General features: G+C 38.2%; 1 protein-coding gene across 1 annotated transcript in view; it reads left to right on the plus strand.

Moving 5' to 3' along the window:
- ube2f (ubiquitin-conjugating enzyme E2F (putative)) overlaps window positions 1–27773 on the plus strand; it is a 56750-nt gene that overhangs the window by 15117 nt on the left and 13860 nt on the right. Inside the window, exons 5-9 of the mRNA XM_038720129.1 lie at window positions 10930–10997; window positions 15005–15075; window positions 15389–15446; window positions 21915–21947; window positions 23087–23149. Of these exons, the coding sequence (XP_038576057.1) occupies window positions 10930–10997; window positions 15005–15075; window positions 15389–15446; window positions 21915–21947; window positions 23087–23149 (293 nt within the window). The remainder of the gene's footprint in view (window positions 1–10929; window positions 10998–15004; window positions 15076–15388; window positions 15447–21914; window positions 21948–23086; window positions 23150–27773) is intronic.

A 27773-nucleotide genomic window follows, 5' to 3' on the forward strand; every position in this document is an offset into this window, starting at 1 on the left:
AACAAAGATGCTGTCATAGAAGTCTGTGTGGTCTCAAAGCATGAACAAAAGGGGATATCTGTCAACATCTTTTATTGTTCAGTGGACCTGTCTCCCTAATAGGAGAGTGGATTTCTTAAAACACTTGATATCTTTTTCAGGAAAAAATAAAAGCAGTGGAGGAAAGGATTGCATGGATTGTGCTACCTTACAGTACAAGTCATAGAAATTAATCAGAAATGCTGCAATATGCTTGAATGGGCTTTTTGCATAGAGTAATTCTAAGTTCATGTAATTAAGCTTATGTATTTCCAGTAATGCAAAATCAAACTATGTATATTCACTGTATGTACTTATATAAGAGAGCTGCAGATATAGAAATACAACCGTGCTAGTCAACCGTGTCTTCTGCATTTGGCCACACATTCTCATAAACATCACAGCTTGCAATACACCTGGAAAAGATTCTTTTTGCCTTGATAATACACACAGAAGATTTAATTTGCACTGCAGGGAAGGTAATTATGGTCAGTCGGGGGAAAAAAGGGAACTTCAAGATGCAGCTTGTCCAATATGTCTTATATCCAAACCTGTGCAAGGTTACTTCAGGAGAATTTATAACTCCAGGCTTACATAATTGCTTCTATCCTTGCCTTTTCTTCTTTTCCTTTTGTTTTCTTTTGTTTTTGTTATGTTAAGTTTCTCATGGGAATAGTAGGATGTACCATTGTTTACTTTTGGGTCACACACTGCATGATCTGGCATGATCTGTGTCACCCGATGCTGGTCTCCAAACCACGTTTTGTCAAGAAAACACACGTGAAACGTGAAAAGGGAAATGAGCGATCCTGCACATGAAATGGCTGTTGTTTGTTATTATAATGATGGCGATAATAAAGACAGAATCTGGGTGAAAGGATGGATTAGCACACGCAGGTAGCAGGAAACGTCTGAGCTACAGAGAGCTGGGAGTTAAAAGGTGCAGCTCCCCGACACCCAGTTAGCGCAAGCGCGATGTGCAACAGTAATAAATGTCCATGCGAAACAGTGTGCTATATAGTTATATAGATTAAACGAAGCGTCAATGCAAAGAATTTGCGTCGATGCATTTTAGTAATCGATTTAATCTATTTTATGCGATAATTCGTTTCAGCCCTAATGCACTTGCTGAGATATTCAGCTTTTTGTGAAGTGAGGAAAACTTAATGCTTAATGCCTTTGGTGCTGAAACTGATACCGAGATATCCTTAACTCACTTTCATTCGTTTCACTTAGTCCTGTGCTCATTTAACATTTTGTACACACAGATTTAAAAGTTTTATAGAGCAACAATAATATAAAAATTTTTAATATAAAAACATTTTTATCCAAAGCCACTTATATTTGAGGAAGAACATACAAGCATCAATAAAGCATTAATAAAGGAAGAGGTCTACAAGTGATAATAGATACTAGTAGGAGCAGCAATAAATACGACCGATTTATCAGCGGGCCGATATTATCGGCCGATATGAGCTAATAGCATTTAATCGACATCAGCGTTTATAACAGCAGATATTTGTCTATTGATAAAGAGTCAGATCCTTCACTCATGTCATGAGTGTTGCATAGTTTTCCCACCAGAGGGCGCTCTGCATCTCCTCTGTTAACAACACCGCCTCACCACAAAACCCACATAAGAAAACCATCAGCTGGAGTCTAACTTAGCATGTAGAAACACGGACAGTGGCGGAGTTGGTGTTGAGTTGGTCGTTTGTCATGTTAATTACATGACTTAAATAATTATAATAATGAAAGTAGCCCCAATCCCTTCTCCTCTCTTGAAAACATTCATGACTTGCTAACCCTCCCGTTTTTTATTGCCCTCTCCTGGCTTCCTCCCGGCTCACAGCAGTGTGTTTAATGTTACGGTAGTTGGGTGTTGGAGGCCACGCTGTTGACAGACATGATTGTAGATTTATTTCTGAAACAGTGTGGCAGTTCGAGTCCTCTCAGTTTAGCCCTGGTTCGTCACTTCTAAATATTCTCTAACATAACGTACAGCAGCTAACGCTGCCCGTTGCTAAATTAGCCACAAAGCTAATTTATCAGTGGAAGAGCGCTAACATCATAATAAGCGGTTGAACTATAGTTTCTGACGTATTCTAAATTTGCCTGCGATCCGCCTGCAGTTATAGTCGGCGTGTCTGAAATGGTTAAACCAGAGCAGACATGTAAATAAATAAACGTGAACAACAAGACTCTGGTTATAGTTATAACGTTGGTTAAATGAAATCTTAGTTGCAAGTCCTCGTTGTAGACAGTCATGTAGTATTAGATGCACTCAACAGCAGGTCACTGTTTCGTAGACGGCATGTTTAAAGTCAGCTGGTGGTTGAGAAATGGTTTCTCGTACCTTTGGATATTATTAAAGAGTGCTGGTCAGGGGATAAACCAGATGTGAATATGCTACATTGGATGTAGTTGTTAGGGCTGTGTGTAAGGTAAAATACACATATCTTACGCTTATTCTCTTTCAGCCATCTGTTTGCAGTTGCACCTTCCAGCAGCGAATATTTATTGATGTGCAGTTGTTTACATGTTAAGTTGTTGAGATTATCTATTTTATTAATATAATCCATTTAGGAAAATATATCGTAGTCCACATACAGAACAGCTTTCAATATCAGCTTGTTCTAAGTGTAGTTTCGACAGGAAAGGGGTCTATACTATACAAATCATTTTAAAAATCAAAACATCGACTCATAAATTGGCTATTTTCACTTTAATATTGGCATCGCGTCTATTCCTTAAAAACCCACATTGGTTGGGTTCTACTAAATACCTAGGGAAGTAAGCGTTATAGTGCAATCAATACAAGAGAATTGTAACGAGAGAGGAGAAGAAGAAGAGCACAGGAAGTGGATGTTAGAGGTGTTATAAGAGGAAGTGTTCTCGGAAGAGATGAGTTTTCAAGAGCTTCATCAAGTTAGAGAGGGACGCCCCTGCTCTGATGGCGTGTGGTAGCTCGTTCCACCATCGTGGTGTCACGATGATGAGAACAGCCGGGACTGGGATCGCTGTGTAGGGACGGCAGAGCCAGGCGGCGTTCGTTGGAGGAGCACAGTGGCTCTATCCACTTGTGGTTCTCACAGTCAATATATCTAGTCGGTGCACAAGACGTCACCCTCCATTACTTTTCACATTTTCAGCTGTATTTCTTTTTTTACTGAGTGACCATTGAAGACTGTCAAACTCGCCCCTCTCAAAGCGAAACCTTATTATGCATGGTCACACACTTGGCTGAACATTTGTGTCAGATTGTTTGATTGTTTACCCAAGGTTGAGGCAAGGTAGTGGAGAGCAGATTATGTTGTTTTATTTGTGATTTATGTTTTTATTATTAATCTATATGCCGTCTAAATATTTTATCAAGTGTATTTTTTGCCAAGATGAATCCAACATTCAATTTTCCTACATAAAATAATAGACAACCAAACAAATTGTTGTCAAAATGAGTGATCTTTTTCAAGCTCCGCTCAGTTCAGAATGTCTCTTTAGATACTCTGTTTAGTTTAGTTCCCTAGTTTCCTTTTCCCATGCAACAGCTCTGTGCTGTGACCCCGTTGCCCGAGACCCCTGTGTCTCTGAGGAATGGGGACAGCAGCAACACCCCAGGGTGAACGCATTCTCACATGTCATTGTTATTAGAAGTACAATGATAAATAATAAAATGCCGTACAAATTTCATTGCCTTTGTGTGTCAGATGTGTAGATGATTTCAGCTTGATGTGCATGTGGATAATTATTGTAATGTTTGTGCACTTGTGCTGCAGAAACCAGTGTGTGAGACAGAGTGTGAGTGGCCATATTTTAGGGACAACAAGAGGTCATAGTGTGTGTTTAAAAAAAACAACAAAAAATACATTTAGAATTATACTAGTGAGTTTGGGTAGAATGACCCCTTATTGACAAAATAAGAGTTATTTCAACTTCCCCAATAAATACTTTGTAGAAGGACATTTTGCATCAGTCATATCTTTTCAGTCCTTTTTGATGTGCCTGTTACACCTGATGACTTTTGTCCTTTGCTCAGAAGTGGTGAAGCACAATCTTCTGTTAACAGCTCTTCCACAGATTGTCAGTGTGTCTTGTCTGGGCTTGGGTATAACTACTCCTGCATGAGTTTGGCCTAATTTGGCCTTTGCGAGCTCCCAAACTGGAAATGTCTTGTTCTTTTGTTTTGTGTCAGATCCTTTTCTTAAATTTAGGAACACTTTATTTATTTATTAAATTTGCTTTTTTCAAGCCGAGTCAATAGCATTTAAATTTTAAATAATGCGCTGGGTGGGTTAAATATCCTACGCATTTGGGTGGCAGTTATTATGCTGGTGTTGGAGCCTGCTGGCGCTCCTCCTGAAGTTATTACGCAGATAAAATGAGGGAACAAAGGATTACGCTAACAGCTATGGTGAGAAGTGCTTTGGGGTAAACAACAGCATGTTTCCTTGTTGGTGACAGCCAAGAAGAGGCTACAGAGGCCACATGGTCATCAAAAGTTCAACTCGGAACATTTTTGTGTGTGTGTGTGCATGTATAGGTTCATGCACTAAAAGTTATTGTTCGAAATAGTATACAAGCTGTCTTGTTTAGATAAAGAGCATGTGTGTATCTGTGAGCTCCTTTCATCGCAATTACGATGTGAAAACCAGTTGAGGATGATGGAAGTGAAGACCCTCGTATCTGCCCACACAGCATTGGCCCTAAAATACTGTCAAAGCTTTTTAAAACACTGAAACAGATTTTTTTGACACATTGAAAACAGCTTTTAAAAACTGATCAATCATCATAGTGACAAGGAAAAACACTCATTACAGATGACTCTTCATGCACTGCTGCTTATGCCACATGGGACATTTTTGATTTAGCACTTTGCATCTGGAGAGAATGTAAACGGCAGCAACAAGATGACCATGTGTCTTCATCTTCACATAAAAAAAGTCAGACATTTGGGAAACAGTGTCCATCTTGACTGTGTTTGAGCACCAAGCGTTACCGGCAAAAAAAAAAAAGAGTCATCCTCCTCTCATCTAGCTGGAGTCTTGTGCGCTGACAGCTCGGAAATAACGACCGCCTGCCAACTGCTTGATCCGGGATGTTGATAGGGCAGGTCTCTGTAAAGATGTGGACACACAACAGTCTGTGATTTCCTGTTGCTTGGCCAACCTGTCCATTTTGACCTTTAGGATTAGCCTTAAGTCCGAGCTGGGGCAGCATGGCTCTTATCCTGGTTCCCTTTCCTCTCCTCAGAGCACCCGATGTGGTGTCTGGTCCGGGTGATCGGGCTGCTGCATCTACACGCCCTGCCATTAATTATATAATGTTACTATATTCATTATCATTTCATGTAATAGTATACTACATAGCTTACCAGTACTATAATATTAATTGTTTGTTGTTGTTTTCATTGATTAAATTCTTGTTCAAGAATCTACCTATTTTGTTAATGCTAGAAGCTTACGGTAGGTTGTAGTCTTTACTCACACACTGAGCTCATAAATAATTTTTCCAGTTTTCACAAAACTCTTTTCAGGGGCATATGAAATTGTGTGACAGTGAAATAGTAATGACAAGTAGGACCCCTACACGAGATGGTTAATCTAAAGGGGTTTAATAAACTTGTATCAATCAAATACTCATATAATTTTTTTTTATATATATATATGGATGGATGGATATTTGCAGTTGCTGTGTTACCAGGGGATAAGCAGCAAATCTCACCCAAACCTTTTATCCTGCACTGCGCTCCACCCTCACTCTACCTCAATAGAAATAAATTATGCAAGTGGAAAATCCGTGCAAAAAAACCCCCACTCCATGTTTTTAATATGATGAAAAATGGAAATTGTCTGGTTCTTGTTTTTTCAGATAAGCTGTCTTTTTCTGTTGTGCTCATAATTACGGCTGTGTCTTTCAGAGCTCTGTCAGAAACAATTATTTTGTGTCAACACCAATCAAGCCCCGTACCTGTCATCCTGCTTGACTCTTTCTCACTACAGGGGAAATCACAATTACACTAATTTATTTGGGTATGGTGGCTAATTCCTCACGTGAGTTTTCTATGTTCCATTAAAAATGGTTGATCCAGACAGTTGTTCCATTTATATTTTGAATTGGGGTGCTTTCAGATCACTTCAAAAGGTCCGTCTCGGCCCGCTTTCAATTGAACTCTGGTGAGGTTTGTTTGTGTGAAAGCAGAGCAGACCAACCACACGTAGATGTGTGATTTTAACATGCATTAAAACGCTAAACTGTTGTGAAATACATGTGCAGAACATGAAAAAAGTCAAGCAATGTACACAAGCAATATACTGTATATACTGTAATTATGCTAAAATCATTTGGTAACCAAGGCAACTTGATATATATCAGCATGTGACTGCGTGTATTTTTCCTGATACATCAGGAAATGGATGGAAGGTATAACTGGTGTGTTGTGCTTGTGCCCTCCTCGTGTGCATTTTACTAGCTCCTCATTAATAAGGTGAAATGTTGCAAAAATGCATAGCAGCTATTCATTTCCTACATACAGCCAAACACCCACACAGAAGTAAATAATAATCTTATGTCTTACAGTTTGTGGGTTACCCTTCCTTTAACCAACTGCTGCAACTAACGAGCATCTTTCGGTCATTTGAACACTGTAACTTCCATGTAAATTGTCTCTACAATTTATTTACCCAAAAGATTTGGGGTTTAGTTGTTCGCTTGTGTGTCAGTGTGTGTTCAAGCCCAGTGTCTTGTGACAGTTAAGACTGATTGTTCCAGGGTACTGAAGACACTCATGAATTATTTATGACCACTGACTGCAGATGTTAGTCAGTAGACTTCTTGCAGTTTGTTGCTTTTCATCCTTTTGTTATTCTCCCTTGGTTTTGATTACGTTGCTGCTTCTATCTTTCCTCGTCTTTTCTACTTGACACTTCAGTTATTTCTCTATTTCACACGACGTATCTCTCCCCCAGTCTCTCCTCATTTATAATACAGGGGGGACTGTTTGTGCGGTTTAATTAAATTGTACCTCTGTCTTTGTTACAGCGAGTGGAATTGGGTGAGGTTTAGATAGCTCTTTTACAAAGGCCTTACCACAAATGGTTCAGTTTTGAGTGTTTAGCTCACAAAGAGGGGGAGAGAGTGAGAGAAAGAGAGCTGCTTGTCTTTATGGCAATTTTGAATGTTTTTAAAAACCCTTTACCCCTGAAACATGATTTTAATATTATTGGTACTGTGTCAGAGGAGGATAAGTTTTGTGAATTTATATTGCAGTAAATTGTACGTTTTTGCCTCTCGATAAAATATACAACAGACTTGTATTTTAGTATGTGGTCCATGTCTGACACCTAAAGTGGTCTTTAGACAAAGTCTGCAAATCTGGATACTGGCTGCTCAGCCAGTCGAGCACATACACATGTTCACACGCACACACAGTTAGATCATTACATGGCCTATTACCAAGTGCTTTCCTTTCTGTCACTTTCTCACTTTCTTGAGTTCAATCAGAAGTTGCCAAGAGTATCAGTCCACCTGAGTGAGCTTTAACAAGGTGTGAGCTCCATAGGCAGCTATGTCTCTCAGTCCGAATCTGGCTTCTCCCCCCCTAAACCCTTTAAGGTCTGTATCCATTTTATCCCTGTCCTTTTCTGACTATGTGACCCTGTAAGATTACAGCAGAAATGTAAATGTTATCCAACTAATTAAAAACATCTTTTAAATAGACCCTGAGCCCTGAACAAGCCTTTAATTGACTTTAAAGGCTACCTGTGGAGAGAAATGGTGGGGGAGAGGAATGTATTTTTTTTTATATATGTGTTTGATTGTGTGTGTAGCCCACTCTTACATTTGCTTGCTCTCAGTGAATGTGGTATAATAGATTGTGTGTTTTGTATGTGTGTGTGTGCTGTAATAAGCCATTGAGGGATGGAAAGAGAAAATTAAGCGAGTGTTACGCTTTACCTAAAGGTCACACTTTGGCTCCCCTGAGATAACCTCTTACATTGAGATTCTGTTCATTCTATTGGTCTTCTCATTTACTCTCCTGTCACAGATTCATTGATCTTGGACCACTTCCGTTATTTCAATGAGACCACTGCATTGGCACAAGAGGAGTTCCCCTACACAGAGGGCTCGGGCAAAAAAATAAAAATAAAATAAAGCAAGAATGGTTGTCAGCCAGAGAAGCTGAAAGTGGTTTAATGTTTGCTTGCAGTGCAACATCATGTGGTAGTGCACTGCATTGAGCCAATCAAATATGTTTCAGTTCAGGTTCTGGATGGATTCATTTGTAATTTAAATAGTATAGATATTATTGATCTTGCAATAGTAGTATAGTAGAGGTTGATCATTACTTTTGAAACTGGACTTCATTGGTTGTATTTCATCTGCTCTCCAGTACTTTATTCAATGATCAACATTTTTGTTCAAATGTTGTGTTGTTAAGTTTAGGTCTTTGTGTTAAAGACAACGGGCCCTATTTTAATCAATCTAAGCTCATGGCGCAGTTTTTGAAAGCTTTTGAAAGCCTTGGCACGTTGCTATTATAATGGCGGATGTATGGCGCATTATATAAACCATTAATTGATTAATTGAATTGCAGACTCACAGCAGGGGGGTTATGGACATAAGTGTGGTCATGATATAAAAAAAGTCTTTGATCATGAAACCTGTTACTTTTAGTCTGTCAACAGACAGACGCTGTCTCCTCTATGAAACGTCTGGATCCTCACTGCGCTGCATAATTATGAACTAGGATAAACCTGTCGTAGCTCACATCTTTCCCTCTTCCAGTGGTTTCTTTATTGTGTGTTTTATTGCTGTATGTGTATTTCTTGAAAGATTTACTTTCATCATTAGAGAGGCTTAGTCATTTTAATCATTTCCATGTCTGCAGAAAAGGGACATTAAATATCATGAGGCAACAGTAAAACTGTAGTAAAACTTGACATGACAGGACAGAGGAAACTCTCCAGAGGAAACACAATTCAACATTTAGCTTCTGAAATAATTTAGACGCTATGGTGGAGCTCAGGATTGATCAGGACAGCTGCTTTTCTCTAAACAGTTTTACTGTATGAACCTGGACTGTATGTGAGACCGTTTGGATGTATAGAACACAGAAAAGGAATTAAAAATAAATGCTGACCGATCCTGTTGGCTTGTCAGGAGATTTTAATAATCAATGAAGTTTGAAGTTAAGCTGCTTGGCTTCGTGCGTAAATGCACACAGTGTCTTAAGAGCATCTTATTATCAAAATAAGTGAAATGCTGCACCATTGCCCTGGGCGCATGTGCATTTGCTATTTAAACAATGTGGACGCTAGGTGTTGACAACTCTGTCAGTTGGAAACTAGCAATTAGGGATGCACCGAATGTTCTGCAACCGAAATGAAAAGGCAGAAAATAGCAGAAAAGGCACTTTTGGTTTTGGGCCTAATAAGCCAAAAGCCCGAACAATTACGTTAACATGTCGGCAGTGTGGAAGCATTTTAAAGAAAGACACAAAAATCGCCGTTTTGCAGACTCTGTTCTCTGAATTGTCTCCCAGCACAGCCACTCCATCTGTGGCTGACTTTTCTTAGAAAAGGTAACAAATGGTCGCTTTGAGTTGTTTCTGTCACTCGTTTCTGAGAAGGCGAGCAAGCTAGCTGCACCTACATTTGGAGTGCACATGTATTCAGGCCTTTATTGCAACTGAAACGGACCATTCATCATTTTCTCTCTCTACAAAGAAAAGTGTTGCAGTATGAGAGTCCTACCTGAAGAGAGGCTGTGAAGTCTTCATGTTACGCCATACGAGAACCACATACATTATTTATCAAACTGGGTCGGACTTGATGAATTTAGCTCGAGGATACACGTGATAACGTCCGGTTTTCTAAATAAGCTGTCTATACAGTATGGAAATAAGATGAATTTGATTACATTTATTCATTTTAGCTGTTGCTTTGTTCCAAAGCGACTTACAATTGCTAATTATGTCAGAGGTCGCACGCCTCTGGAGCAGCTAGGAGCAACTAGGGGTTAAGTGTCTTGCTCAAGGACACATTGGTAGATATGTCACAGTGGGGATTGAACCCGGTCTCTCACACCTGCTCCATCACCACCCTATTACATGTCCATTAATGTAATTACTTTACCAGATGTAATTTACTTTACTGGACCTCTTGGGCCTTGGACCCACCCACCATAGTCTCTCCAAATCATGTTGGAAACACTGAGTAAAAAGCACATTTTGACTTTTTAATTTATGCAATGGTAAAAAAATTTGTCAAAAGAAATGTAAAAAACTTGTTCTGTATTATGGAAAGTTTTTCATTGTATTCGGCTTCAGCTTCAGCCAAGAATTTTCATTTCGGTGTATCCCTACTAGCAATGACACTTGGGAGATCTTCTCTAACATTTTTCATTACTCTTGCCCAGTTCATTATTCTTAATCCAGAAGGTCTTGATGACACTTTTCCAAACTACTGTGGCCCTGAGGGTCAAAGCACATTTCACAAAACAGATTACAGAAATAGTGGGACAACACTTGTTTTTGATTGGACAGAGCCCATGTCAATTCAGAGTTTATTCAGTGGGTACGTTATGGTGGGTTGCTGCAAGATTGAGTTAGCCGGAGGCATGATCTAAACTCTATGCTGCTGTGATTGGTTGTTTCACAGTCAGGCAACTATTGATGCAATTTAGGTTCTTTCCAATCACAAACAAGAAGTGTTGTCCCACACTTTCCAGAGTTTGTCTTTGTTTTGTGAAATGTTGTTGTGTTGTGACCCTCAGGGCCATTGTACTAAACCTGATCAGCAGTGTTTAACAATGATTGAAGAGGAAATTGTAATTTGATGTTTGTCATAAAATACTTATTGTACATTATTGAAAACCCTTGTCCTCTGTCTTTCTTCCTCTTTGTGCTTCCAGATGAGGGTTACTACCAAAGTGGAAGGTTTCAGTTTGAAATAGACGTCCCTGAAGCCTATAACATGGTGGTGAGTGGTCCAGTTATCTCTCATCATTTGGTCTAAACTGTGTGTGTGTTTCTGTGTGTGTCTGTGTGTGTCTGTGTGTGTCTGTGTTTCATGTTTTTATATCTTGGTGGGGACTTTAACATAAATGTACTCTAAACGATGGAGACTCGTGTCACTAGAGACTGTTTTTTGAGGGTTAGGACTTGGTTTTAGGGTTCAGGTTACAATTGGGTTATGGTTAGGGGCCTGTGAAATACGTTTGAATTTTTGTCAGATTCAGGTTTTAATAGGGAGAATTCACAGTGAATGAATTGCTGCAATACGTGTAGACCTATTGTGACTTGTGCCCTATCAAATAGGTGATTACTTGACAGCCTCAGTATGCCGCTGAACACACCACGATAATAAGTGGATCTGACGGAGGCTACACTCACATGGGCAATGCTTCTGTTATCAAAGCATGACCAGACAGAGCTTTTAATTTTTACAGAATATCTGACACATGGCTATGTATTTGTGTCGGCAGCATTATTCAGTAGCTTCCTGTTTTGCCCTGTTAAAATAACGACCCTTCCCGGTTTGTTTTGTATATGAAGCAGTCTCTTGAAGAAATAGGTGGGGGGCCCTTAAATAACTAACCAACTAAAAATGTGTGCATGGTGGCACCAATATTGCAATATTTTCCTCCATTAAAATTCATATAGGAACATCAAGGTACTGTGCTTGACTCTGTCAAAAGATTTTTCCTCCCTCTGGGTCAAAGACTTTCCCCTGTGACCTGGATGAGTGAAGTTGCGTGGCTCACCTCTTTCTTTGTCCGTTCCTCCATTCATTCATGCTACACATGCTTTATCTCACCACAACAGCGTGTGTTTGTGTGCATCTGTGAATCTCTGTGTTTTTTGCCTCGGTCTTTTATTTTTTTTTACACGTTTATACACAAAGACGCACACACACACCAGGGTTTTTCCTGGCTCAAAATGAGGCGGAGGTGGTATCATCCTGTCTCCCTTGCCTTCAACTGGCTCAAGCAACGGATTTTAGGAGTTCTAATAATTATATGATTAAAGAAAATAATAATTATTACCTTAGAATATTTTATTAAAAAAAATAACAAAAGTTAACACATTAAATTACACAGATTTTTTTTTTTTTATTTGATTTTAAACAACTTGCTGTTTGTTGCTGAGTATCATTCACTCTGTGATATTTTTTATTTTTTATTTTTTTACCGATAAAACAAATTTAATACTCAGTATTTTGTTTTCATTGGTCGGTGGGATTTCATCAACTCCTTGCTTCTGATTAGCTAGTGTGCACAAAAGTGAGTACACCCCTCACATTCTTGTAAATATTTGATTATCTTTTCATGTGACAGCACTAAAAAAATGACACTTTGCTTCAATGTAAAGTAGTGAGTGTACAGCTATAACAGTGTAAATTTGCTGTCCCCTCAAAATAACACATCACACCGCCATTAATGTCTAAACCGCTGGCAGCAAAAGTGTGAGGGGTGTACTCACTTTTGTGAGATACTGTATGTTTGAGCTCTAAGCTACTCTTCAAAAGAAAGTTAAGTAAGTAAAATGTAATATAGCACCTTTCACAGAGCAAGTCACAAGGTTATTGCCAAACATGACCACAAATACTGATATGCTGAATAGTTTGAAAAACAGTTTGGTTCTGATGGCAAAATATTGCCACTTGACCTGATCAGTGTATGTGAGAGTCAAGTTCTCCGATGTTTGTAATGAATAAAGCAGCATTCACAAATGCTGAATGCCATTTGCCACGGCATTTTTAAACGCCTGCTGGTGATATAAAACTATATTAAAACATCGAATGGCACTGAAAAGAACTTTTATTTTCTTTAGTGATTATTTTTGCTGTGTGGCAATTAACTACTTCACCATCTGAAACACTTTAGCGCCCCCTCGCTGTGGTCCAGCCAATCAGGCGGCTCTCTTCTTCCTCACTGGACTCTTATTACTCATTACAATACAGCATCACCACATCAGCATAATGCCGCAAGTGCAGTTACAAATGACAGAAATCCACACACTGAACAGGTATTTTGGGCTATTATTAATTCATGGGGATAGATTAGAAATGCGTGCACAATAAATTTGAAACAACTGAAAATATGTTTGCTGTTTTATACATTTAGACATTTAGCCAGGACGTGCTAATTTAGAAATCCACATTGCCATTATGCTGTATTAAGAGAAAAGGTTGTTCCTGCACACACTTGTTCCCATCGGCACTTTGAATTATTGTTGATATTATAGAAAGACACAATGCATGTCACAGTGATTCATCAAATGTCACGGACTCAATCACCAATACAGACAAAAGTAAAAAGAGAGCACGAGCAGTGTGTTAGCATGCCTATGTCTCTTTATCTGTAAATGTTGGTCTGTGTGTCATGGCAGAACATTTTCAAAAAAGAATCTATGAAATCAGCCAATCAAACACCAAATGTAGTTTCTATAGTTGAGTTGAGAGTAGGTTGTTGAAGCTTACTGAGAACATGGCAGAAGGGACCCTTGGCTCTGAGAGCACTAATTCTTGGTATCTTGGTATCTTATGACAAATTGGGCCCCAGTCATGGAACATTTTAGACCCTTACACCTTGATTTCACCTGGCACAACTCTATGATGTTGTGGGTTTTGCTCCATCTTCCACACGGCTTCATGCCCCACGTGGAGCGTTTTGCCTGCCCGATTTTGTTGACATGCTCAGATTTTGTTGATTTGGTAGTTTTTCCTGCAAATATTTAAATTTCCGAATACTTTGTGACAAATAAATAACTGAACTTAATATACAGCTCTATAATTTGTCTTGCGTCAAGAAAGTGATGAAGAGAGGCTGAGCAAATTAATGCACTGTGCTACAATAAAATAAGATTTTACCCAATTTAAATAGTAAAATTGTGGCGAGACTTTGTGTGAGTATTCGTGAGTAAGTTAGTAGTAAGTAAGTAAGTAAGTAGTAAGTAAAAATAATATAATTTGCAATGATTTCCTGAAATTTTAAGGGTCAAGTAGACTATGAAGTTTGATTAATAGGAAAATAAAAACCTTTCCTTCTTGTCTTTCCTAAGGTTTATTGTTGTTGCTTATAGGCACCATAATTTTCCATCACCTCCCTAGCTTCCATATAACTGAGAGAATTTAATACTTTCAAATGACATAATTATATTAATTTTACAACAGCCTGTGTGGCTTTTAATAGTCTAGAAAAATGGCAGCCACCCATTCTCTTCTCTTTCAAAACACATCCATTGCATCATACAAACACACACACACACACAGCTCTACAAATACCATCAGTGGAATCATAAAAACGCCCGTCGTTCTTTTATCGCAGTATGCAAGGCTAATATTAATAGATGTTAATGTTAAAAGTTATGCGAGCAGGCATAGCAGTTCAAACACTGCATACTGGGCTGACAGATTTAAGAAACTGTTAATGAGGGGAGCCAGTGAAAACTTAGTGTCTTCTCATATTTGTAAAATGTTATAGAAGTATATAACTGAACAAAAAATAGGTTTGAATGAAATGCTTTTAATTGAATTAGTAAATAATTTAAACTACCGACAAATTGGTTTGTATAGTACAAAGAAAAGAAAAGGCAACCTTGGAGAGTCATTGAGGGTCTTACTATTGTGAACCTTTTTGCTGTTTTTAACCTTTAAAAGAAAATTGCTCCATAACTGGTTTTATATTGCCAGTAGTTTTGAAAAAGCTAAAGCATTTAAATGATAACTATAAACTATAGCAGAAGCAAAATGTCTTGATACATCACAACATAATACTTTGTGTAACGTTGAAAAGCACCTAGTAAAGCTTGTTATTTTGCAACAGCAGCAAAAGCATTGAGTTATTTCCATTTACACCTTCTGCAAAGACTTTTATCATGTAAAGATTCTCTGACTCATAAATATTGGTTATTTAAAGTTTGTTTCAGTAATAAAAATAAATGTGTCTCTGCCTTTCTTGCTTTTCTCTCCATGTTACATTCCAGCCTCCTAAAGTGAGATGTCTGACCAGAATATGGCATCCTAACATCACAGAAAATGGAGAGATCTGTTTAAGGTAATGCCTACAGCTCCTTCATGACTTGTACTCACTTTTTCTTCTTCTCTTAATCTCAAAATTTTTTTAAATTAGCAAACCCTCACAACAACGCAGCCAATCACACTGTTTTGTTTTATAAAGAGATTTTATAAAGAGTGTTTTTTGGAGCTTATAACCTTTGACAACACTGTCAGCATTGCAGGAGAGGCAAAACACTTGGAGTTGACAGTAAATACACAGAAACAATAAAAATTGACAAGCTGCCACAACCTCTCTTAGAGAACAATCAAGTGGTTAAATGACTCCGTATTTCTTTCCTTTCTTTATGCAGCTTATTACGGGAACACTCTATTGACGGCACAGGCTGGGCCCCCACCAGAACATTAAAGGTAAATAAATTGCATTTATTTCGGAGGATGTGCCTTTTTTCTAGAAGTGTAGATTGTATACATCTGTTGCCTTTTAGTTTTGGATGTGGGATTGACTGTGATGTGATAGCAATCTATTTTTCAGCAATGTGTAGTTTCATAGTGGGGGTAAGAATTGTTTTGATGACACGCACAACCGTTCTGTACCAGAATAGATCTTTTCATATATTTTCATATATCACATTTCATAGGTAACAGCAAATATTCCAAGTAGCAGACTCCAACGTCAGTGCACACTCCTTTTAATGTTTTACTAAGTTGTTTTGTGACTTCCAAATTACTCGTACAACCAAACCTACACAAAAGTACAAAAAAGCACAACCACATAAGAGAGAGAAAGTATGTCAACTATTAGATGCTAATATTTGACGTACGTTTAGGGCAATTCAAGGTCATTATGGATTAATATGGTTTGTGCTAGTTTGCAAAAGCCGCATGTCTGGTCCAAATTAGCTTTTTTTTGGTGATAATCAAGAAGTGGTCCAGTGGAGATGATATATATTTTGATTTATTATTATTATCATCACATTCTTCATATGTTTTTTTTTTTAACTCGTTGGTCCATAGACAGCCAGATATTTCAAGCCCCATTTACCCGTGAGGCAATTCATGTTTTGTTTTTTTGTGTTAATGTCAGAGAATTAATCAGGGAATCTAGCAGCTGTTTAGAGAAGAGCTGATAATTAAAGGGCGTGAAGCTGTTAGGTTGCAGGTTTTACAAGTATTTGAACAAACCCGTGTCTCTGATATATCTGTAGTGACAGAAATACATGAGCCCAGATGAGACTGAGATCTGTATGTCTACACTGTGCTTGAATCTATAAAGAATTGATAGCCATTGGACAGATGGATATTGTAAAACCCTGGTCTCCATACAGTGGAAAATTTAGAACACAAAAGAACCTGGTGTGACACTGCTTGAAATGTGCCGTTTTCTATATTCAGAGCCACTTTCTCATTTTCCCAAACTGACAATATGGGGGTGCAAGAAATGCTGCTGAGGGCTGTTGAAAATACTGCAGAATCCTACTGCAGGACACAATAGAAAAAATCCATGTAAGGTAAACTTCACAATGAAAGGCCATTCAGAAGCATATAAAAGAGTGACATCTTATGCTTTACCCTTCACACCATTAAGCACTCTGCAAGCTGTTTAGAAACAGTTCCTGCAGTTTAAAGCAAGGACGCCCTCTGCTATCCCTATTCAAGATTTGACTCAAATTATGTTTGATAGCAGCGACTGTGTGGAACTGAATTTAGTTTTATGGTGAAGCTCTGCCTTCCATGTTAAAGTTTGACTCAAACATTCTGATCCAATCAGATGTGTGTCTGCGCTGCTCTGCAGGGAGGCAAGGCTAGATCAACAGTCCTCTCAGTCACTGCACTGGGATGCACTTGTAGTTATATAGATGTGTAAATGTATGCATATTGGGTGGTGTAGGGAGATGTACAGGGCTAGGGATTTTTTCAGAGGCACTGGATGGCCCTACCTCCAGTACCAGTTTCACAAGTTTAGAGAGTCCTCCAGTAAATCCCCTTGGTTCCTTTTGAGCTTCCTGCCAAGATTGCTCTTGAAGTTATTGTCAGGATTTGTCTTATCCTTGAGGGTTCTCTTCCTTTTTTTAGGTTTTACAAGTTTGTGTCAATCCAAGTCCAAGTTGTCCCTCTCCCTCTGCCTTATTTCTTGTGTCATCTGCACACATTAGCATACTTATTTCTCTGCTTTCCAAAAAAGCCTTATTCTGTTCTTTTCCTTCTTGTAAATGAAGAACATATTCCACATAATTGAATATTGTCCAACTAGATAGTTTGTTTTATTACAATGTCATCATGACCGGTTAAGTGTATCCATATCACTGAACACATTATGTCCCGCTCTGCATGATGTCAGTCACATGATAAACCAAGAAGTAATTGAAGTATTCGCCAGGCAACAAGATACTAATGCAAGGCTAAAGGTTGGTGTGACATGAAGGAATAACTCATTCCTGGAAATATGATTTGCTTATGCAAACAACCACTGCTTTTGCATCACAGCCAAAATCCACTTGTGTGGTTTACTGTAAAATGTAGGATTGTACACATAAAGTTATACATTTAAGATAGGCCTTCCTATTGACTTGAAAATCACACATCTAATTCCACTATGAAGAAACTTCCATAGATGTTTCCACTATGTTCAGCCAAAATTTATTGCAAAATACAGGAGACAGAATCATCAATAAAAAAGTATTTTTTATTTCTACTGTACAGTTTGTGAAAAATAAAGACAATGACGGAATCTCATTTTAAATATCGTCGTCTTTCTTACCATTTGTACACCATATGCAGCCAGTGTGGTAGGGGCATATAGATGCCATCTCATCAGTGGTTCAATGTCTGTAACCAAGCTGTGATTATAATCAGTTTAGGAGTGAGATTTGGAGTGGGAAAAGACATGAAACGACATCCACACACACAATCTTGTCAAAACCTTAACATAATCTTCTCCCGAGTACTTTCATTGGTGACTGTAATGCGTGCGTACCCATATATTTTCCTTTCATCACATACTGCTGTCCTATTCTTGTTTGTTCTCTCTTACTCTGATCCACCAATGAAGCTTCTCCAATACAGTAAATACATATAGAAACTAAAATATTTAAGGTATCGTGGTAATTTATTGCTACACACATGGAACATAATAGATAATTACATTTACTAGAATAGCGACATAAAAAATGCAGGTATTATTATACAAATATAGGAAATACAGGAAATAATTATTTTTTGAATTTGCTTCGGGGAGGATGTAAATAGCAACAAGATTGTGATGAAAATATAGTTTTCGTTTTTACATACAAAGCTCTACATTAGAGAAACGGTGTCCATCCACTTTGAGCACTAACCTCTGTAAACGGTCTACAGTCCATTCGAGTCCACTTCCTCTCATCTTGCCTGAGTCTTGCGTTCTGTCAGCTCAGAACACGGTCCGCCCGGCGAGTGCTGGATCCGGGATGTTGAAGGAGCAGGTCTCTGTAAAGATGTCGACACAACAGTCTCTGATTTTTTTGTTGTTTGGCCCACATGAGTCCCATTTCGACCAGACTGGATATTAGCCAGGAGCAGCCTTAAGTCCAAGCAGGGCCAGTATGGCTGCTATCCCGGTTCTCTTTCCTCTCCTCTAGGGCGATCACAACATTTGCTTTGGTGCCTGATCCAGCAGATCTGGCTGGGTGATTTGTCTCGAGGTCTCTTTAATCCAAACCTTGGCTTTCTTTTCTGTCATAGGTAATACTTGTTTTAGCAATAAAGCTGTCAAAAAAAACAAACGGATGAAAACCAAAACCGTAGACGGGTTTAAAGGAGCTACCAGCTGCAGCATCTATAAGCCCAGCCGTTGCCATAGTCAAAAAGTCATGTCAAGTCAATTTACCAGCATTCTAATTTTTATTTCATTTTATGAAAAATGTCTAATCCATGATGATAAATCATATTTCTTGCTACAATAACTTGCTCTGAAACACAAACACTTTGTCTTTTATAAGATACTCCAGTCGCAGTTGTTGGTGTTTTCAATACTTCTCTTCTTTGGTCTTGATTTTAAGAAGCCACTGCAAGGAAAGCAGCTTTGCATACAGTATACAGAAGGTGCTAATCTTTGTGTGTGTCCATTATAGCAGAACTAACAAGCAACACTAAGGTTTAAGAAAAACACTCTCTCACTAGTTTTCATTTAATTGGCGTGAGTGCATTTGTGCAACATTTTGCTGTAGAGACACGTGAATTTAAGCTGCTGTATCGGCTCACTGTAAAAGTAGATATAGAAGTCAACTGTGCACAGCTAGCAGGGTGAAGCTTACAGGAATTAGAGTGAAGTCTGGTGCTTCAGTGCCTATAAAACCTAATACCCACTTTGGATTACCCACCTCCATGTATGATTTTAAATCCATTCAAATAAAATGTGTCAGTGTGACCTCTCAAATTGGTTTTCAGTTGACTCTTTATGTCACTTGCAATACATTTTGTTGTTCCTTACAGTTGCCTGCTATAACAGCACAGAAGTATGTGTAAATTGTAACCTCCTCTGTTGCAAATTTTCTGGTGCAACAAAGCAGTTCTGCACCTTGAACAAGTAAATTGTTATGGCATGAAGACTGCAACTAGATGCAGCCATCTAGCTGTGAGGTAATTGGTGAGTAAATGAGTGTGAAAGGAAGCCATGGCATGGAATGATCAGGAATAGTCAGACAGTATCTTTCATTCAACCAGACTTTTTGATTTTTGCTCTTGGTGTGTTGCTTTTTGCTGTTTGCTGCTTTTTTGAGACCATTATTTCCCCACAGCTGGTGGATGTTTGTTTGTGTTCATGGTCAACAGTCTGTCATTGTTTACCTAAATACACATGTACATGTGGATGTGGTCATATATGAGTGTGGGTGGGGTTTTGTGTGTCAGTGAGTGTCCATGTGAATGCACAAAAATATCCAAGAAAAGTAAGTGCAAAAGCTGTGAGTCAGAAAGGATTGTGTTTTTGAGTGAGGGATGATGTCCCTCTTCACTGGTCACCACTCTTCTCTACTTCAGCCCCCACAAACGCGGCACACGCACACACACACTCCGTCACCTTTGCAAAAATGGCTTATATGGTAAATTCAGCACAATTTACATTTACAAAGCACTGAGTACAAACACAGTTTCGCTTTTTGAAACAGAAATGTTGTGTTTGGACGCAATTTAATTGTGACTGATTATAATTTGTTATACTACTACTGTTTCTGTTTTTATTTTTGTTAAACCAGTTATCTACTTATTAAACAGGCAGTTAATCAGGTTATTAGTATGTCGTGTGTTCACACTGAAAAAGTGATAAAGTAAAGTATTCTCAAACCAGACAGTTTGCAAAATGGAGGAGCAGCTGACAGCTGACATTTTATTTTATACGTTGTGGGTGGTGGTGAGAAAAAAAAATCTTTGAAAACAAAACAAAAAAAGTATTAAAATGTTTGGTAAAACATTGTCTAATTGTGCATTTTAATTGGCAACGAAAGTTGCAGTTTGATTAACATTTGATATCTTGAAAATCTCTATATGACAATCTGATCATTTAAAATGGTAAATTATGTTTATCTGTTTGTATATAAACTCATAACAGTATACTATGATAAGTATGTAGTACATAGTGTATAGAATTAGTATGTTGTGTGGCTTTGGGACACAGCATAAATTAATTAATTTGTTATTTATTGGATTACTCCAACTCCCTTACTGTTTCTTTGTTTCTTTGCTGTAAAAAATAAGCCACAGCCTTTCTAAACACTTTTCTTCCTCTTGTATTATTACCAACCATTTTCAGTGCAGTCAGAGCTCGTGTTGTCTGTGTTTTGAATTTCAGCATTATGATTATTTATGGGATCATAAACTCACAAATGCTACCTTCTGCGTGGAAGGACAAACCTCTTGCTGCAGTGAGTGTACTGGCTTTAGCGCTCAATATGACATCCTATAAAATACACCAGATTCAATTTCGACAGAGTATACTTGAGCCTAACAGGCTGGCTCTAATAATAGCTGGTGATAGTTTGGTTTTTAGTTCAACAGGAATCCAAAACATACAATGTTTGGTAAACCTATTAGTATGGACCATGGTACATACAAGATGGAGATTTGAGATTGTTCTTTGCGGTTAGTTCAGCCTGGAATTCTCTGCAAGATTATTTTCATTTGCATTTAACATACAGTTGGCAAAACAGACATTTTGCTAGGTGTTCGCTCATCTAAATATGCAAGAGTTCAAAGTTTAATTTCATTATGTAAATTATATAAATGTGTGTGTGGAATAAGCAAATGACAATTTAATGGTAGCCCTGAAAGCATTGACTTGTAATTGTCAGTCAATGTGGACCAGCTAACAGTTGTTTGCAGCAGCTCCCAGTGAAACAAAGCTTCCTTTTTTTTAAAGTATGTATTTTGTGATGCCTTCCAGTACAATATTCTGTCACCATGTCACTGCTGTTCTTAGTTGGATTTCACTTGACTATTCCTGTAAGTAGAAAGTGGGCGATAATGAACGTCGTAAGCTAGAGTGATAAAAGGCAGTTATTTTTTTTTCCGTCACTGAACCTTACAGCCTTTACCTGCTGCCAGACCTACTGTACGTACGTTGCGTGTTACAGTGGTTCATTAGAGAATCCCATGGCTCCTGCTGACAGGACATAGATCTTAGAACTTGCATCTTTTATTGTACTGCTGTGCTATTGCTTTGTCTCAAGGGAGAAATTCTGCTATCCTTGTGAAGGATGCTGCAGAATGATATTTTTACTGTATATGATGGTTACCATCTTAGAGACTGAACATTAAAAACCCTGCATTTGCATTTCCATGTATTGTGTTCATTTATATTCAAACTGACTATTTGATCATTAATATTTTTTCCTTTGTTTTCTCTAGGACGTAGTCTGGGGATTGAACTCCTTGTTTACTGTAAGTTTTGCTTGTTTTTACTTGGATGTGTTGTTAGAAACTAAGCTACCTAAAAAAGACATCTTGGTTTATCATTATGGTGACTGGGAATTGTCAGTTCATAAGTAGCTGAATGGTAATCTTATCTTTATACCTACAGTTTTTACTAGTAATTGAACTGAATCACAGTTCTTAACTGAATTGTGCAGCATTGGTTTAACCTCTGAGCAAATAAATCCACACTATTGAAGTGTTTTTGAGTTACTTGCTGTATGTAGGTTACACCAATGACATATTCCAAGCTCAGATCAGATTAAACAGTGCCATTGTTTATCTCTCTTTACAGCTGTATTAAGAATATAATTTTTGACTTGGGGGAAATTATCTTTCTCATTATGAAGAACACTTTGAGATAATGGGGAAATAAAAACAAGAACATCTGATTACACATTATTCTTGTGGAAATGCATCCCCAGCTGGTTCTGAATGTCTCCTTGTGCAAGAATAAATTTAAATGAGCTAATAAAGTACTTATTTGTAGATTATTTAAACATTTTGGATGCATCTGAAAGTAATCCGATTATTCTGTTTAGTCCAACATATGCATACTTTACTAATTGCAAGCTTGCATAAATCTATCATCGTTTCCAATTTGAAAGCATCCACACTTACCCTGAGGTCAGCACTGTGTCTATGATGATAATGGTGATGGTAATGTGCATTGATGCACAGTCATGCCCTAAATCTTACCTCTTAATCAGGAAACAACCTCTCAGGCCATCCTCCTTTTTTATCTCTCTAATAACGCTTCGCTTCTTGCCTCAGTTGTTGTGTATGGCATTGCTAAGGCAACCGCATAATTATGCTGTTTTACTTATTGGCGTTTCAGAATCCAGGGTGACATTGCACAGCAAAATACTACTGAAGTGGGCAATAATATCCCTCAGAAACTTTATTTTTTAATTGGTGGGGGGATCTAACCACCACGACCAGATTAATAAGAGGCCCAACATTTGAGATATTCTAGCCATGATGAATCACTAGTTTTTCTTGACTCATTTTCACACTGTTCACACTAACTTTGCTGATGTTGCCTTTTCTCGCTGTACTTTTTTTTTTTTTTTTTCTTCACGTGTCCTCTCTCTTTGCCTCTGCTCCAGGACCTGTTGAACTTTGACGACCCGTTGAACATCGATGCAGCAGAACATCATCTGAGAGACAAGGTGAGGCTGTACTGCTTACATTAGTGCAAGACGATCAGTGCCACATTCAGAGTGATTCTAACTTGATCTTTAATTCTGTTTTATCATCAGATAGACGCAGTGCACACAGTGACTTTAGTCATTGACATGCAGATGATTCATTTGTGAAGCCTCCCCATAGTGTCTCAGATGTGCTTATACTCTCATAATCATATTCATATCCCAGCTTCTGTTGATAGCCTGCATAAAAAATGTATTAAGACAAGACGTACAGCTGATGCAGAAATGACTCTTTCTGCTGCTGCTGTCAGTGATGCCCTGTGCGCACTGCTTGATTTTGTAGGTGCGATTATGAGAAGACAAAGAGCACACAGCAGCCTTTCTGAGAGCTATATGCATGGACCAAGTGTGAAAGTACTTGTTCATGCGCAATTATTTAGTTCTGTGACTCTGCAGTAGACAGCAGGCTCTACAATTTGTAAGTCAAATCAGCAACCTAAACCAGAAGTCTGAATTCCCACAAACGTCACTCCTTGGGAATATGTATATTGAATGAATGAATGAATGAATGAATGAATGAATGAATGAATAAATCTTTATTGTCCACTGAGATGGAAATTTTTCTTTTTCTTTCTTTCTATATTGTATGTGTGTGTGTGTGTTTGTATGGACTGTAACTTTAGCTATACGTTATCTAGGATTTTCTGGATGGCATTAGCATCCAATCTGTTTTGCATAGACTATGATAGACGTTGAGCTGGCATGGGAGCGGTTGAATTTCAGCCTTCTAAATATTCAAGATGTTTCTGGAAGATAGGCACCCTGGCTAATTGATTTCTTACCTATTTCCTCTACATTCATTCCTATCTTGTTCATCAACTCTCTTCCATTCAGTTCTTTATCAGTACATCGGGGGGGGCAAAAAGTGAGATATTGATGTTTTTGCTTATAGTAATTGCTTTCCTGAATTGCCAACCAAACTAATGTAACTCTGCAGGGAGTCTGCTGACCAGGGAAATAGTTGTTAGTTGACACTTAGCTGAGGTGAGCTGAAAGCATTTTAAAGTACAATATTTGACCTTTGTGCATGCCCTTTACCGTGATGCACTGGGGAGTACCTAGTAGTGTGTGATAATGGTTGCCACGTGACCCCATTACATGTGAAAGAGTTTGTCTGTGTGCAAGAAAGGATTGCTGATTTGTGGCAGAGGTTATGATTGTTTAGATGAGTCAGTAGTCCCAGGTGTAGGAGGAGAGTGTCAACTGGGAAAATTTTATGGAGAAAATAAAAAGAAGTCATTTTTTTATGTCAACATCCCAGATTAATTTGTCAGTGAGTCAAATCCTCTTGGAAATTTCAGGAACAGCATGCATCGGATAAATATACTGCATGTGATTTAGCTTTGTGTACTTGCACACAACAGTATTTTCAGTTGTCATAAAAGTACATTAATTGTCTTTGCATCTGCATAGTGATATTGCCTGCATGCAGCCTTTCTTTCTATCAGACTCTCCACACTAAAAAGGTGGAAGACGCACTACACGTCTCTTATTCCTTCCTTCCTTCCTTTCTTTCTTTACACGTTGAGACCAGAGCCGTGTCCAGAATCAGTCCCTATTTACTATAAAATTCACTTTATTCACTGCCTGACGCTTTGAGTGTGAAATGTATCTGCTGAAATTCCTACAATGGAGAGGAAAACATAGTGTCCATGAAGCAATGCAAACTATTTTGTATGTTTTCTTTATTTTCTTTGTTTACGACAGACCTACAGTAACAGGAGAAAGTCCTGCCTGTGTTTCTTCAACAAAAAGGCCATGTGCATTCTTCAACCAGAAGATGTGATAACATTTGTAAAAAGTGTAATTATTACATGGCAACCAATAGTAGTACAAATTTGGAAAATTCTCCAATGCGCACTGCACTGCAAGTGCTTCTTCCGAATATTTTTCTTCATTAAATGCTATCTTTATTTACTAAATGTGATGTAAATCCTGTTGAAAGACGCTTTCGGGGTGGAACATCAGACAGTGAAGGATTCATCTTAAGGAAAAACTATACAAAACTATAAACAAAGGCAGGTTGGTAGCATGAACAGAAAAGCAGGGTTGTTGAACATTTTGAATGTCTTTATTGGGTGGACTATTTTTTATTATACAAATATATAATTTTCATTAAGTAATATTTTCCCACAAAGTTAAAGTACCTTTAAGTAGTTTTTAAAAGTATTCCTTAATTCCAGGTACTGTACTATATGTGTGTTCCATCCACTGCTAATTTACAGAATACACTATCCTCACAAAACTGTGCATGTGTACTCACTTTGGCAAAAGAAACTTTATTTTTACTAAATCTTATTTTCAGTTTACAAAATACAGGTAGTTTGTAAACTTAAGAGAGGACATGTTGCAATTTAACTAGATTTTTTTACTTTCGGCATACAAAAATACATTTTCTTGAAGTCTCGTTGTTGCTTCACTGCTTCTGTGGTCCTCTGGAGTCACAACAACTGAAAACACAAAGTCATCCATCCATGGCCCACTCCCACTGAGTCACAGCCTGCTGTAATCACCTTCAGCAGTGGGTGGGTGGAGCCGTGGGAGTGTGTGTGTCGGCACACATGCTTGTTTGTGGATGTGTGTGTGTGTTTGTGTGTGTTGAGGCTTTTGAAGTGGAACTCCTCCTGTGGCTGCTCTCTGAATACATTTGCTGGTTAAAGTGGCTGAAAGGAAGCATCCTCATGGGCAATTTAGTGCGTGTGTGTGTCAGCATGGCACTAAAATGGAATAGGCTAATCGGTTTGAAAGAGTCTACAGCTCCATCATTAGCTGTATTGACATGATAATTCATGTAATACTGAATTATGGAATATTCACAGTGTTAAATTACATATACTATTTTTAGTAACAGAGGTATCTGTCCCCTTACAAGGAATCGTAGTTGACATTTTTGGGTTGTAGTCAGAGTATATCCTCTAACTGTCGTCCAAGGATTGTTTCAAAGCGCCCTCTTTGTCTTTGTGACTCCCTCAGTTTGGTTTGAAGTTTTATAAAGACTGCTGATGAATACTTAGCTTTGAAATCAGCACCCTTTGACAGTTTGAAATCCTCAGGAGAGACTTTTAATCTTCAAATACTAATTAGGCTTCTACATAGCATAAACATAAATGTGGGAAAATTGATTGATATTGACAAAACATGTTTTAACAAGATGAATGTCATCCAGTTTTCTCATTTTAATTATTCGCCTCAGCAGACCATGAAGCATTTGACACAGACTTTCCGTTCCGAATCTAAACATTTGCTGTGTCCCAATTCCACAGTACATACTAAGGTTTTGAGTGTGTGCTATGGTCACAATGAACATGCTACAAACAGCTGCAAAAACTAAAAATGAATAGCAAATGGTGGTAAGACTGCTTTAGAAAGATGTTGGAAAACAAAAATGTAAGTACTAAACTTTTAGACAGACATTTTGCTTTCAGTTTGTGATGTTTAATTGCAGTAGGAAGTAGTGTTGAACAGCTCTTGTGCTCCAGATCTTCTGCATGTGCGGAGAAAATAGATATTTTCCCCCACAGCAGCAGGGTAGACAATGTTAAGAAATATATACATGATGGGAGTGGGAGATTAGAAACACTAAGAACGTCCTCCAAAATATACTAAATAATACATCTCATGGTGTCATCAATTCAGTGACATTTTTTTAAAAATCATATCCGAAATCATAGCAGAAGATATATCTGGGCACTTAACATATAGAGCAGGTCTAGACCGTACTCTAAACATTATCTACTAAGACCAACAGTTCCCACCATGAGCCGGCACTTGTAGCAAGGAACTACTCCCTTTTAGCAGGTAGAAACCTCAAGCTGAACCTAGACTCCGGGCGGGCGGCCATCTACTTCGACCGGTTGGGTTGAGAGAGAAAGTGAGAGGGGGAGAGAGAGAGAGAGAGAGAGAGAGCAGGAGTAAAGAGAACATATCGTATCTCACCATCGTCACCACAATCGAAATGAAATAAAGGGGTTTTGTATTGGATTGCATTAGATTGTACAGGTGTAACAAATAAACTGTCAGCAACTTGCATCAGTCATCTACAGTACATCACAAAATATACTGCCTGTGTGTGCAGGATTTATTTAATTTTGTAGACAGCAGAGACGGGAACGGGCTGAATGCTGTGAACCAAAGAGCATTGGCTCTTATCCTTTAACACCACACATATGCCATTATTTAAATGTCAGATTTCTATAAAATGGCAAAAGGCTGAACAGCCAGAGAGCAGAAGAATTTTGCAGCACAGCACATATAGCATACACCTCTATGTTACAACAGAAAATAAAATATTGGTGCCACAGTATCTGTAGAATACTGTAACATGATATTGACAGCTGTTAATCACACAGCATGGGTCATTGGATGGTTTGTGACCGGTTAAGTACTGGAGTTCATGCATCCCATCCCACCCCTCACCCCGACATACTAAATTCGCCACATCTACATTTATTGATACTCCTCAATGTGAGAGAACTGTCTCTCTCTCTAGCACACTCACTATCATGCTCTCTCAGGCATCTTAAGTGGTTTAGTCTCTTCAATCAATAGTCAATCACGTCAAGCACACACAAATACACACCATTTA

This window comes from Micropterus salmoides, unplaced genomic scaffold (assembly GCF_014851395.1).
Source record: "Micropterus salmoides isolate LMB-PRFRI ecotype aquatic unplaced genomic scaffold, ASM1485139v1 Ms_hic_scaffold_15, whole genome shotgun sequence".
Taxonomy (NCBI): domain Eukaryota; kingdom Metazoa; phylum Chordata; class Actinopteri; order Centrarchiformes; family Centrarchidae; genus Micropterus; species Micropterus salmoides.